General features: G+C 41.4%; 1 protein-coding gene across 4 annotated transcripts in view; it reads right to left on the bottom strand.

The window, feature by feature from the left end:
* LOC126183505 (carbohydrate sulfotransferase 5-like) overlaps positions 1-13212 on the bottom strand; it is a 332383-nt gene that overhangs the window by 65655 nt on the left and 253516 nt on the right. For all 4 annotated transcript variants that reach the window (XM_049925552.1, XM_049925553.1, XM_049925551.1 and 1 more), the window contains one exon: positions 1582-1817. In XM_049925552.1, coding sequence (XP_049781509.1) covers positions 1582-1817 — 236 coding nt within the window. The remainder of the gene's footprint in view (positions 1-1581; positions 1818-13212) is intronic.

Genomic DNA, 13212 nt, shown 5'->3' with positions numbered 1-13212 from the left:
ACTCATTCCATATCATTACGATTTATCATGCAAAATGATCCATGGAATATGGAACCAACCAACTAACTAACTAACTAACTAGATTGTTTTCTGTCAAGTTTACATACCACAATATTTTTTGTCATTTAGAATGGACTCAGACTATTTTATATCATGTTTATATACTTGGAGCAGTTTAAGGATTTCTCGTTTCTTGCCTTTGGGTTGAATATGTATAATATGTAAAATGTTGATACTTTTGTTATTAACATGGCATTTAATGTCATGCAGCTGAGTGGCTACTACTGATGTGTGTGTGTGTGTGTGTGTGTGTGTGTGTGTGTGTGTTTTTTTCTACTAGATAGTGCCACAAGTTACCCCAAAGTTGTAACACAACACATACATGTCACGTCCATTCACATAAATCATCCTGGCGATGGAGGTTTGAACCTCTTAAATACATCATGGAAATAAATAAATAGTTAAAGGTAACAGTAAACTTGTTGTTTCTTTTGTACACAACAACATTTCATGTTTGCTTCTGCTGAATACGAATAAAGTGCTTTAAATATTGTGACTCCCTGTTCAGGAGGAGGATGTGAGATAAAACACAGCTTGATGAATAAAAATATTATTCTCTCACTCAATAACCATTTAAATTATCATAAAAATTAAAAAAGTCAAGAATAATGAGGTGTTTCCAAAAGCTGCATAACCATACAAATGCACTTTATTTGCAACTATTAGTTTCACATCAGTACAGACACATCTTCAGGTTTATCTGTCAAGAATACAAATCACTGTCCATTTTTTTTTTGAAATATTAGAAGTACAGAACCACAGACAGTGTTCGCATTCAACAAAAAACAATGACATGTACTAACAGGGGGTTATATTTTTACAGTGTAGGTGGACAATTACTGAGTCCCAACATTCAGGAAGTTAATCATATTAAAAGTGAAATCACAATGGTGGGTCATCATAATAAAACTGAGTACATGCAAAAGATATTTGTGAAGATGTACAAAGTGTGACTGCTGAATGAGCCAGGCTACTATTGTTGTTCACGATTCTTAAATTTCTGTTATCATATTTAATACTAGTAATTGTATGTATCCAATTGTTACCATTCAAATATGTCTTAAACACAAAAATACTGCATAATTATCAAAAGGACAAACAAAAACATAAACCAGCAAAACAAAAACCAAAACATAACTATTTACTCGCCCCCAGTATTCTTAATTAAAGTATGTCTGTTCACTGTTATACTAATGTCTGTACAACTGGTATTCTGCATGTTTTATTGTCCTAATTAAGGTCTGTGCTTATGTAATTTTTGAACTATGAAAACCACTGTAGATAAAAATTAAGTGGCACACAGCGGTACAGAATTATAGTTTACAAAATGAGATCAGTTTTATAAGTAGGTGAAAAACTGATAATCTGCTGGATAATTACATTCCATATCTCAATATAAAGATTTCAGCAGTGTTAAAAGATAATCTTTCATAAATTAAAATCAGTTTGAACTCACAAAATTTGCTACGTAAATTTAAAAATGACCACAGGACAAATTTCAGTATTTGAAAGTTTACATACCTAGGCCTGTGTAGTTACAGTTGAGCAAGGCCTTCAGTATTCTTACAGCTTCACTCGCTGAGGGCTCTTCTCTGATCCGAACAATGTCGTAATCAAGAAGTGGTTCATAATGGTAGAAGTTTCCAGGATGACTGTTCAGAACATCCCCCAAGAAAGTCGAACCTGATCTCCAGGTTGTTATAACTAGGTTTCTAATTGGTTGGCCTCCCAGTTCTGGCACAAGATCTGCAAGCGATCTGAAAACAGAAGTACTTCTACAGTAACCTACCAAGTATTCTACTTCCAACCTGCAGGAGATATGTAATCTTTTTCTTCTCAGGCAGAGTTATTAAAAGACTGGACATATCTGAATGTAATTTCTTGACTGATTGAATAATAGATCCATATGAAACACATAACAACCATCTCAAGGTAGGTAAAAATAATTGACAAGTAAAGACTGTTCAGCTCTAGGGATATGGTATGTGAAAGTTGTGTACTAAAATAACATATGTATAGAACTGATAACTGGTAACATAACTACATAACCAAGTAGTTGCTGGATTCAACCTCTGAAGTGGCTCAAGTTCTAGGGATATGCTACGTGACAGTTGTGTACTGAAGTAACCTATATATGGAACTGGTAACTGGTAACATAACCAAGTAGCTATTGGGTTCAACCTCTGAAGTGGTTAAATAATTTTTTCCTTGGACATCACAAACACTAAGATTTACACAAAATTGCACATTAAACACAGTCTCAAGAATATATGTCAAGAATTGCATGGAACTCAAATATATTAAGGATATAATGATGATTTTCACATCATTTTTTTCACAATTTTCGCTATTTGGGCATATGAAAAAAATGTAAATTAGAGAACACCTGAAACTTAGATGACAGTTAATTTCTTGACACCTATTCCTCTGTTTTAGCCTGCCCCTGTTACACTTATAATGCTCATAATCATGAAGGAATGCAGCTGTATTGATATGTACATTGTTAAAGGTAAGTCCTGTATTTCTGAAGTTCAAGTCAATCACATTTTAGGAAAATACATAAGCCACAAGTTCTGATGTTGCTAGTCCTAATACATTACTGTGGGTGTGCTGCTGGTGTGATAGGTTGCAAGATGCTCCCATGTCACAGTAATTAAATATTATATACATCAGTGCAAAATACATATCACATACAATAGCAATTTCTAAAAAAAATATCATTAAGTATATTATTTCTGAATACACACTGAAGTTAATGCATTAAATGTAAATATGTGTGGTGTCTGTTCTTTCAGACATGTCTGAAAGAACATACACCATTTTTTATCCAGAAGCCACTATGAATTAAGGCACGAAGGAATTACAGACACTGGTTGCAAGTGGGCACTGATTTAAATTAATGGGGAAAGTTGAAAATTTGTGCCAGTCCGGTCGAATCCAGGTCTCCTGCTTGTTAGGCCTCGCCTTAATCATATATGTGTGTGTGTGTGGGGGGGGGGGGGGGGGAGAAGTGGCTTAGTGGCCAGAGCATCTGCCTAGTAAGCAGGAGACCTGGGTCTCCATCCTGATCCGGTGGTCCGGCACCAATTTTCAACTCTCCCGATTGATTAGGAAAGGACAGCCAATGATACCTTCAGTGTGGATGCACGGAAGGCTAACACTCACGGGAATTGGTGAACATATCGTGAGTAATGAGGATAATGGGCAAGGGGCTGTAAATTAGTAGTGTGTGGTTAAGTTGAGAATTTGGGTCTGATGGGAGGAGTGTTAGGGTAGTCCCTGCAGTTGTGATGGCCCCTGTGACCAGATGGATTAGTGGTCAGAGCATCTTCTGAGTAAGCAGGAGACCTGGGTTGGAATCCCAGTCCAGCATAAATTTTCAACTTTCCCCATTGATTTAAATTAATGCCCACTTGCAGCCAATGTCTTTAATTCCCTTGTGTCTTAATTCATAGTGGCTGCTTGATCAACCCCAATGGTGTCTGTTTTTGTACATGTCTGAAACAACAGACACCACATGTATAAAATAAAGACAAGGGTAGCCAATGATATCTTCAGTGTATATGCACACCAGGCTTGAACTCTTACAGGAATCGGTGAAATGCCGAGAGTAATGAGAATAGTGGGCTTGGGTCACAACATTAGTAGTGTGTGGTTAAGCCAAGAATTTGGATCTGACAGGAAGCATGCTAGGATAGTCCCTGCAGCTGTGATGACCACTGTATCCAGATGGCTTACAAGGGAAACTCCCCATAGCACCCCACTTAGTTTTAGTGGTAAGATGGCCCAGTGGACAGCCCATCAAAAACTGAACACAGATCAAGCACATAAACAGGCAGAAGTCATAATGAAATGTGAAAAAAGAATCAAATAGAAATAGTGGACGGTTCATACTCAAGAAGGCCAACATCGACCATATTTGAGGAGCTGCACAGTAATGGTTATGTGGTCACGTTGATGACTGTGAAGGGGAAAATCCGTGTTCGAATCTCCCTCCTGCCTAATTTTTTTTCTCACTAAATTATGAACTGTAAATCTGGTCACTAATGCATCTGTCCACTGTATTCAGATTTGTGTCTGTGCTAAGGTGTGACATCCATATGCAACAGAAAAGTGTAAGGAAGACACCTCCTATTGTAGGTACCTCCTATTTGTTCCCCACAAGTACCACATGCTATGACCCCTGTATTCCATTTTCCAAGTTTTGACTCTTTAATTCTTAACATAATTCACATTTGTTTATTTGTTGCTTTTATTTCTGTGAGAGGTCTATGCAGCATCTTGCCTGCTCTCACTATTCATCACATTTACTTGCAGTGATAATATATTCTTACCAGACTCATATTCTATAATCAATGTATAGTATGACAATTGCCAAGACTACAGAAGGAGAACAGACATGTCAATGACTGGACGGAAAGTTCATAGTTTTGTGAGAAAAAATGGGGCACGAGGGAGGTCTCAACAAGATCCCCCACTTTGCATCCCAACACTGCAATCATACAACCACGATGCGGTGATTCTTCTAAATTGCTTGATGTTTCACATCTTGAGCTTGGACCATTCATTGTTACTATTTTGTTTCTTTTTTCACAGTTCCGTACACCTTCTCATGTTATCATGCTTTATCTGTGTTCATTTTTGATGGGGTATCCACTGGGCCATTTTAACACTAAATCTGAGGGGGGTGGGGGGGAGGGTGATGGGGAGTTTCCCTTGTTAGTGGTCAGAAAACCTGCCTAGTAAGCAGAAGACCTGGGTTCAAATCTCAATCTGGGAAAAATTTTCATTTCTCTCCATTGATTTAGATCAATGCCCTATTGCAGCCAATGACTGTAATTCCTTTGTGTATTAAATATAAACAATTTTTAATCATTAATTATTTACTGCAGTTCAGTGGTTCTTAGAATATGTCAACTATTGCACATATTTAATTGTTACAAACCACAGCACGTTTAATGTTCCAGTTAGTTTCATATTCCAGGGGCATATAACAAATATTTTGTAAGTATTGCTACCAGTACATGCTGACCACTATAAATTTTCTTCTTCTTCTTTTTTTTTTTTTTTTTTTTTTTTTAGTAACCTACAGATGTGAGTTAGTAATTTCTATGTCACAGGGACAAAAATAGAATATATGACAGAAAAGTTGATTGTCCTCTGGGTAGAAAACTGTTTTTATTTTTAAAATACTTGTGTCCTGAGTATAAAATTGTTTGCAGAATATAATTCACAAACAGACTAGTGGGACCTATATGTATTACCTAGAAACTTCATTTTAGTTCCATATAATGCTCAGCATGATTCTTAACATTTACCAAAATAAAAATATTATAGTTAAAAATAAAACGTTATGGTAACAGTTACCAGTACTACCTTGTAATTGTGGCTGTGCCTCAGTTTTACAAAACAATCCATCAGATTAAAAATTAGCCATTTCTGAGAGAGAAGAGATTCCTCACATCTATTTAGATACATCCCTCTCCCTTCAAGAAAAACACAATCTCTCTCTCTCTCTCTCTCTCTCTCTCTCTCTCTCTCTCTCTCTCTCTCTCTCTCTCTGTGTCTCTGTCTCTTTCCCTCTGTGTCTCTGTCTCTCTCTCTCTCTGTCTCTGTCTCTGTCTCTCTCTGTCTCTGTCTCTCTCTGTCTCTGTCTCTCCATTTTCACTGTAAATGGTAGTGTGTTCTCTTAGCAGTGATACCATAACATGATTTTAAATTCTGAACAGAAAAAAACATCTACACAAAATATGTTGTTTTCAGTGCTTTTTATGGGGAAAGAGGACTGACATTTGCTCACAGATGACACAGTATGCAATGTCCGGACATTGCAAATCTCCATATATAGATGTCTTGTCACACGAATGTGACCATCTGTCAAAAGCCTGAATAACCACCTGTTCCAGCGCAGACCGCTGCAAGACATGCAGCAAGAGAGTCAGGAAGGTTCTTGAGGTTACCAACAAGGATATGGAGCTATTCTGACTCCAGTAGTATGGCCAGCTGCCTAGGTCTCTCGGTTGAAGATCCATGGCACAAACAGTCTGATCGAGGTGGTGTCACGGATTCTTGGCTGGGTGTAGATCCAGGGAGTTTGTTGGCCAGGGAAGTATGGTTAATTGATCCTGGTGCTCTTCAAACCATGCATGTACACTGCAAACTATGTGACACATTGTATTGTCCTGCTGGTAGATACCGTTGTGCAGAGGAAAAACAAACTGCATGTAGGGGTGGACATAGCCCCCCCCCCCCCACCCCACCCCAAGGGTAGAGGCATACTTGTGTTGACCCACTGTGCCTTCCAAAATGATGATATCGCCCAGGGAATGCCGTGAGAACATGCCCAGACGAAGACTTGCACGATGCTTGCTTTTAGACATTTCATGCCAAAGACACCTATCCAATGTAGCATATAATGTGATTCATCCGTCCAGTTGTGGTACTGGTGTGCAAATTACAGCCTTCGTCACCGATGAAAAGCAGTCAGAATGGGTGCGTGAACCAGGCGCCTGCTGAAGAAGTCCATATGCAGCAACCTTCGCTGAACAGTTGTTGAAAAGACACAATCGGTAGCCCCTTGTTCCTTTGCATGGTCAGTTGCACGTCTATTCACACATACACATATCAAGAGCCGTCGTTCACTTCTGTCAGCATGAACTGTGGAGCACCATAGTTGCCTCAGCGCCAGTTTTGGATAGCGCCATTTTTCCATGCGCGGTAAGCTTTAACTACGGCGGAAAGTGAACAGTTTACAAACTTAGCCATTTCGGAAATGGTTCCACCCTTGGTCCGGAAACCAATGATCACAGTATTTTGGGCGTGAGAAAAATCACTCCCTTTCCGTATTAGGACAAAAACTGTTTTCCACGTCCCAGTGAAACAATTTATATACCCTCCACTGCTAGTGCTGCCATCTGCCCTCTGTGACTGGATAGTGCATGTTGACGTCGAAGATAGGCGGTTGTCTCATTAATGTGACTGGACACAAATACTGACGGGAAAAAGTCGCAACAATAAGGAGGAGTTGTGCGACATAAACGAAAGTTGGTAGGATGACAAAAGATGTCTATTCAAATTTCACGTTGTTCGCATAGGAGTTGCGCTAGTAGCGCCACTATGAGGATGCAAATCAGGTTTGGTTCAACTACACGCTGTAACGCTCGTGAGAGTTTGTTAGCTTTGGGATTGGACGTGGTGAGTTGATGTTAGTCAAGAATGCCTTTAAGGCGACAAAGACGCCATTACCAACACCTTACTGGATTTGAACGAGGTCATGTAATATGGCCACGAGAAACTGGAAGTTCCTTCTGTGCATGATTGCTGGCAGACGTTGTCACGAGAATGTACGGTTGCAAGAAGAGCAGGCTCCCGACAGCCACGTGGCACTGCCTAGAGGGAAGACCATCGTGTTCGGCGTATGGCTCTGGTGCATCGCACTGCATCTACAGCAGCAATTTAAGCAGCAGTTGGCACCACAATGACACAACAAACTGTTACAAATCGGTTACTTCAAGGACAGCTCCGAGCCAGGCGCCCTGCATTCCACTGACCCCAAACCAACGCTATTTGCGACTTCAATGATGTCAACTTAGAGATGATTGGAGGGCAGGTTGGAGGTCTATTGGATTTTCTGATGAAAGCTGGTTTTGCCTTGGTGCCAGAGATGGCCGTGTGTTGGTGAGAAGGAGGTGATCTGCAACCAATCCGTCTGCGTGCGAGACACACTGGACCTACACCCGGAGTTATGGTCTCGGGTGCGATTTCAGCTGATAGCAGGAGCACTCTTGTGGTTATCCTTCGCACCCTGACTACAAATTTGTACGTCAGTCTGGTGTTCTGACCAGTTGCATTGCCATTCATGAACTGCATCCCAGGGGTTTCTTTCCAATAGGATAACGCTCGCCTACAAGCCGCTGCTGTAACCCAATACGCTCTACAGAGTATGGACATGTTGCCTTGGCTTGCTCAATCGCCAGATCCGTCTCCAGTCGAGCACATATGGGACACCATCGGACAACTCCAGCGTCATCCACAGACAGCATTAACCGTGGCTGTATTGACCGACCAAGTGCAAGTAGCATGGGACTCCATCCAACAAACTGACATCCGCCACCTGTACAACACAATGCATGCCCGTTTGCATACTTGCATTCAACATTCTGGCGGTTGCATCCGTTATTAATGTACTATACACATTTGTGATCGCTTATCTCGCGCTTCCATTAACCTGTGATCTAGTAATGTTAATCACCTAAATATGATACGTAGACAAATGCATCCCCGCAATTTCATGACTCTACATGAATTATTTTTTGTTGTTGCAATTGTTTTCCGTTGGTGTATATTGAGGTTCCTTTCAGTTTCATTCACAGATATCGAAGAATATTTGAAGATTTCAGCCCAAAAACCTATTCTTAGACTTTTATAAAAAGAGTTTTTATGGCAAGATTGGGAGGATTTCTGCTTCCAGAACTTTTTGTTTCGCTATTCTACAAGGAAAATCAGTACCCAGGTATTCGCGCTGTCGTCCTTTGTGAACACTTGATGTCTCTCGTCAGTCCGTCCTGATGTGGCTATCACACACCTGAACACTATTCCTAATTCCACAGGCGCAGAGGAAGCGCATTGCAAGCAGTTTTTTTCGTAAAAAAACTGCAATTTCCTATCACCGTACTGGTACGAAAACTCTATGCCCATCGTATGTGTCGCCTGTCACTAAAGCTAGGATCTTTAGCAGTTGTAACTTCTTTTTAATGTTTGCAAACGACTAATTATCCAAAGAACTTGGAATAAACATTTCTAACAATGATTTTATCGTATTGTTTTTCACCCTTTCTCAGCGTCAGAACCATTTTTAGAATTTCTTCTCCGCGCCTTTACCTCTTTGATGACCTACTTTGTTCATCATATCTCTGAGAATCACTGTTGAATATTCAGATTTTCGCTTGAAAGAGTTTGCAATTCACCTGGACTGTGATGCGGACGAGATATTCTGGAAATGTGTGTTATCTGATCTAAAATAAATACTAAATCGTCGGTAATGAACAACAAATATCTGCCACAAAATCAAGAGCACTTAATATAACGTCGGGAAAGAAGTGTGAAGATATAAACAATACTAAAATATACTTGGGTAATACGAAGTAAACACAACAAAAAAATGTAGACCTCCCCAAAGACAGAGTAGGAGCACGCCGTTTAGCTAGTGCGCACGTGTTCATTATTTAACGAAAGATGAACGAAGAGATTTTACTGCCATAAAACATTTTGCTATTCTGGAAACAGCGGGTGTTTAGTGAGCACGTCCTCATCATGAGGCTTATACTTTACTACAAGGGTTGGGCAAAAATACCACTCATTAGCAAACTTAAAACGGTGTATGAATCCCCTTGGCATTCAAAACAGCTTCCAGTCGTCTCGGAACGGATAAATACAAGTCGTGTATAGTTTTCAAGGGAATCGTACAGCACTGTTCCTGCAAAATAGTGGCAAGTTCAGGTAAAGATAATGGAAGTGGCTAGCGATCATGCGCCCTTCTCTCCAAAGTAGACCACAAAGGCTCAGTAACATTGAGAGATGGCGACTGTGGCGGCAGGGAAGATGCGACAATTCATCATCGTGCTCACAAAACAGGGGCCCTGTCGTCTTGGAACAGAATATCACCATTGGGTAACAAACACTCTACCATGGGCTGCACCTGATCAGCCAAAATGGTCACATAATCCATGGCAGTAATGTGACATTGCATAGTAACCATGTTGCCCAAACTATCACCGAACCCCCGCCATATTTCACTCCTGGGACGTGAACTTGACCAGAAGTTTTAAACGGTGTGAAAGAAGACATATCCGACCAAGTGTTTTCTTCCATTGCTCCATAGTCCAGGTTTTACGGCTTCGGCACCACGTTTTCCTGTTACGGGCGTTTGCATCGCTGATGATTCGTAATTCCCGCTCGGCCTGAGATTCCTTGCTTCTGGAGCTCCCTTCATGTTGCTTTGGGGCTGACAGGGATCGCGACTACGACATTCAGTTCTAAAATGACTTTTACAGCGGTCGCCCTCGCACTTTTAGTCACAATCTTCTTCAATGACCGTCGGTCACGATCTCTCAACGCACTCTCAACATACAGTTTCGTCCGCGCTGTGACTTGGGGGATGATGTTTTCCCGCTTTCCACGTATACGGTATAAATCTTCGATACGCTACCTTGGTTACAGAAGCACCCACCTTACGAGCGCCAACAATTTGCCCACGTTCGAATTCACTTATCTCCGACATAATGCACTCATAACTGCACAGGACACTCCTCTGATCGCGACTGACACTTGCAACGTATTGTGGCTACCTTACAGGTGCCGTTCGTGCCCGAATACAACAGCACAACCTGCAGACTTGGCTAGCATCTGCATTTATGTTCAAGCGTGAATTTCTCGCGGTATTCCCATGTTTTTGTCAAACCACTGGATGTATAAATGGTAGCTACAACTTTGTGTCGTGAAAAGTCTTTCTGAAGAAGAAACTGATCGGAGAAATAAACAATATGAGAACTACAGTGTTCATAAATGTTTACGTAATGCAATAAGAAAATACAAAACCTTTTACGGTACACACATTAGCCTGCTTAATGTTTCAGCATGTTGTTAAAATGCGGCAAGTTTTATATTGTTTTATTACTTTTTTTTGCACCTATGCAGCCGGCCGCTGTGACCGAGCGGATCTAGGTGCTTTAGTCCTGAACCGCGCTGCTACTACGGTCGCAGGTTCGAATCCTGCCTCGGGCATGGATGTGTGTGGTGTCCTTAGGTTAGTTAGGTTTAAGTAGTTCTAAATCTAGGGGACTGATGAACTCAGATGTTAAGTCCCATAGTGCTCAGAACCATTTGAGCACCTATGCAACAAGCCCAAGTATGAAATGCAGGAGAATGCTTTACTGAGGACACGGGCATGGACTACTCCTTTTCACACTTCTTCATTTCCTTCATACAACAGACACTGTCACAGTGGTGAACCTCCTTTACCGAAATCTAGGCTGGACATCGTACAACATGTTGTTGTCTGCAAATGATTTTTCATTACAGATTCCATGACTTAATTCAATACATGAATTATTAGTATTCACACGTGCTTAATACTTCGTTGTATAAACGTTTCTGCCGGCCGAAGTGGCCGAGCGGTTACAGGCGCTACAGTCTGGAACCGCACGACCGCTACAGTCGCAGGTTCGAATCCTGCCTCGGGCATGGATGTGTGTGATGTCCTTAGGTTAGTTAGGTTTAAGCAGTTCTAAGTTCTAGGGGACTTATGACCACAGCAGTTGAGTCCCATAGTGCTCAGAGCCATTTGAACCATAAACGTTTCTGAAGAATGGTTCTCTCCTACCTGGTTTTATAGTGCGTGTGTGAAAGAAACGAAAAAAATCATTTATCTATTACTGTGGCTAGTAGTTCTGCACTTTCCAAAATAATTACCTTCAGTACAGCACATGACAAACCACAGGTATTTGGTTTCTCTGTAAACTTGTAAGTCTCCACGATGCGCATAACTTCATTAGGATTCACTTCTTCAACTACATTATGGTACAGTAGCTATTTTCCAGTTTTCATACAAAAACTCGGACTCAGGGTTACAGTTGTTTCTATTATTCTAACAACAGTATAAACCAGGTACGCTGCAGTATTGTTACACATATGGACTGTGCACCGTGACATGCATCTCAAGAAAACTATTGTCAAACTACTACAAGAGTACAAACGTTTCCTTTGTCTGATACTCACTAGAAGATGCAGGCAGCACCCATTCAATTACTTACTGCGTACAGATTACGGTCATTCGCAGCCGTGAGGGTGGAACTAAATTCTGTTGATCGCCCGCAAAGAATCTAACTCCAAGAATAATTTACATGTGTGGTGTCTGTTCTTTCGGACATGTCCAAAAGAACAGACGCCATTCAAGACTCTACTGCCATACACATGACGAAAGAGCAATTCCGGCATCAGCTGTTATCGGGCACTGAAATAAATCCAATGACAAGTGAAAATTCATGCCGGACCCGGACTCGAACGAGGATTTCCCACGTATTGCGAGCGGTCACCTCAACCACTCTGGCTATCCGAGCACCCTTCCCATCCAACCCAAGTTTCCACAGGTGGCACACCACATACGTAGTGTGCAGTGTCCATTACCATCACTGCTCGCAGCCTCAAATAACGATAAATTCAGTGTGGATGCACTGTTTCTCGATCTCTTGCTGGAGTCAGGTGTGGCTGGGAGCAATGAGGATAATGCACAGGGGACACTACTTACGTAGTGTACGACATATGCGAATATGGGTTGGACTGGAAGTGTGGTCGGGTGGTTAAGGCGACCGCTCGCGGTAAGTGGGAAATGCAGGTTTGAGTCCCGGCCCGGCAAAAATTTTCACTTGTCGCCATTGGATTTATTTCAATGCCCGACAGCAGTTGAAGCAGAATTTCTCTTTCGTCACCCAAGATTAACGAGAACTTTTAGCTTCGATCCATGCCATCTGATATTACGAAACTTTAAGTATCATAGTCTGTAAAAACATGTGTCAAGCAATAATCGTCACATATTTTTGTACTTTACGTAATGACAACACATGCCTTATTGTTTTGAATGTTTAGAATACGCTCCTCCCGTGAACCATGGACCTTACCGTTGGTGGAGAGGCTTGCGTGCCTCAGCGATACAGATAGCCGTACCGTAGGTACAACCACAACGGATGGGTATCTGTTGAGAGGCCAGACAAACGCGTGGTTCCTGAAGAGGGGCAGCAGCCTTTTCAGTAGTTGCAGGAGCAACAGTCTGGATGATTGACTGATCTGGCCTTGTAACACTAACCAAAACGGCCTTGCTGTGCTGGTACTGCGAACGGCTGAGAGCAAAGGGAAACTACAGCCGTAATTTTTCCCGAGGGCATGCAGCTTTACTGTATGGTTAAATGATAATGGCGTCCTCTTGGATAAAATATTCCGGAGGTAAAATAGTCCCCCATTCAGATCTCCGGGCGGGGACTACTCAAGAAGACGTCGTTATCAGGAGAAAGAAAACTGGCGTTCTACGGATCGGAGCGTGGAATGTCAGATCCCTTAATCGGGCAGGTAGGTTAGAAAATTTAAAAAGGGAAATGGATA

Source organism: Schistocerca cancellata, chromosome 4 (assembly GCF_023864275.1).
Source record: "Schistocerca cancellata isolate TAMUIC-IGC-003103 chromosome 4, iqSchCanc2.1, whole genome shotgun sequence".
In the NCBI taxonomy this organism is placed as follows: domain Eukaryota; kingdom Metazoa; phylum Arthropoda; class Insecta; order Orthoptera; family Acrididae; genus Schistocerca; species Schistocerca cancellata.
The sequence above is the reverse complement of the archived record's forward strand: the minus strand, read 5'-3'. Positions and strand labels throughout refer to the sequence as shown.